The sequence below is a fragment of the Mesitornis unicolor genome, unplaced genomic scaffold (genome assembly GCF_000695765.1).
Source record: "Mesitornis unicolor isolate BGI_N332 unplaced genomic scaffold, ASM69576v1 scaffold30673, whole genome shotgun sequence".
NCBI lineage: Eukaryota > Metazoa > Chordata > Aves > Mesitornithiformes > Mesitornithidae > Mesitornis > Mesitornis unicolor.
In genome coordinates, this window is record NW_010177163.1 from 1,176 (window position 1) to 1,882 (window position 707).

The 707-nt window shown below is 64.2% G+C and overlaps 1 protein-coding gene across 1 annotated transcript in view; it reads right to left on the bottom strand.

Moving 5' to 3' along the window:
* LOC104538693 (chromosome unknown open reading frame, human C19orf60) overlaps nt 1–512 on the bottom strand; it is a gene marked incomplete at its 5' end in the record, with an annotated part of 675 nt that extends 163 nt beyond the window's left edge. Inside the window, 2 exon segments of the mRNA XM_010181982.1 lie at nt 154–242; nt 275–512. Of these exon segments, the coding sequence (XP_010180284.1) occupies nt 154–242; nt 275–512 (327 nt within the window).
* Between the last annotated feature and the right edge of the window lie 195 nt (nt 513–707).

A 707-nucleotide genomic window follows, 5' to 3' on the forward strand; every position in this document is an offset into this window, starting at 1 on the left:
GGAAGGCCGAGGGGACCGTGGCCGCATCGCCCACCCCTCCCGGAGGCTGCGGCCTCCTCTGCTTTTGAAGGCACCATCTGGGTCCCCCTGGGCCGGAGAGAAGGGGGGCTCCTAGCCTCAGGAAGAGGGGATAGCAATGGGGCCACCACCTACTTGTGTTTGAGCTCCCGCACCTCCTGCTGATGAGCGTCCACCTCAGGTTGGTCCTGCGCCTGCTGCCGGGCCAGCTGGAGCTGCGCTGTCTGTGGCGGGGACACGGCAAAAGCTGTGACACACACTCCCCCCCAAAAGCATCCCCGGACCTGCCCCCCCTCCGCTTCTCCTGCTCACGGTCCTGGAGGCGGGCGAGGTGCTAGGCATGGTCTGGCCGGGCGAGCTCGTGCTGTAGGCGCCTGGCGATGCTCAGTACCTCCCGGGAGATGCCACTGAAGGCCAACGTGATCTCGTGCACCAGCTGCCGGTAACGCGGGAAGTCGTAGTGGGGGGCACTGCTCAGGTACGCCTGGTGGCCCCTGGGGAGGAGAAAGTCATCATCATTGCTCTTGGCAGGTACCCAAGTGGCAACACCCTATGGTTCCCATCCCAGCGCTGAGCTCCCTTGGCCACCCTATAGCACTGGGAGGATTTTCCTGTCCAGATTTGGCAGCTCGTGATCCCCACAGCCAGGCAGTGTCACCCCCTTGCACAGGATGGGCTAAGCAGCTTTT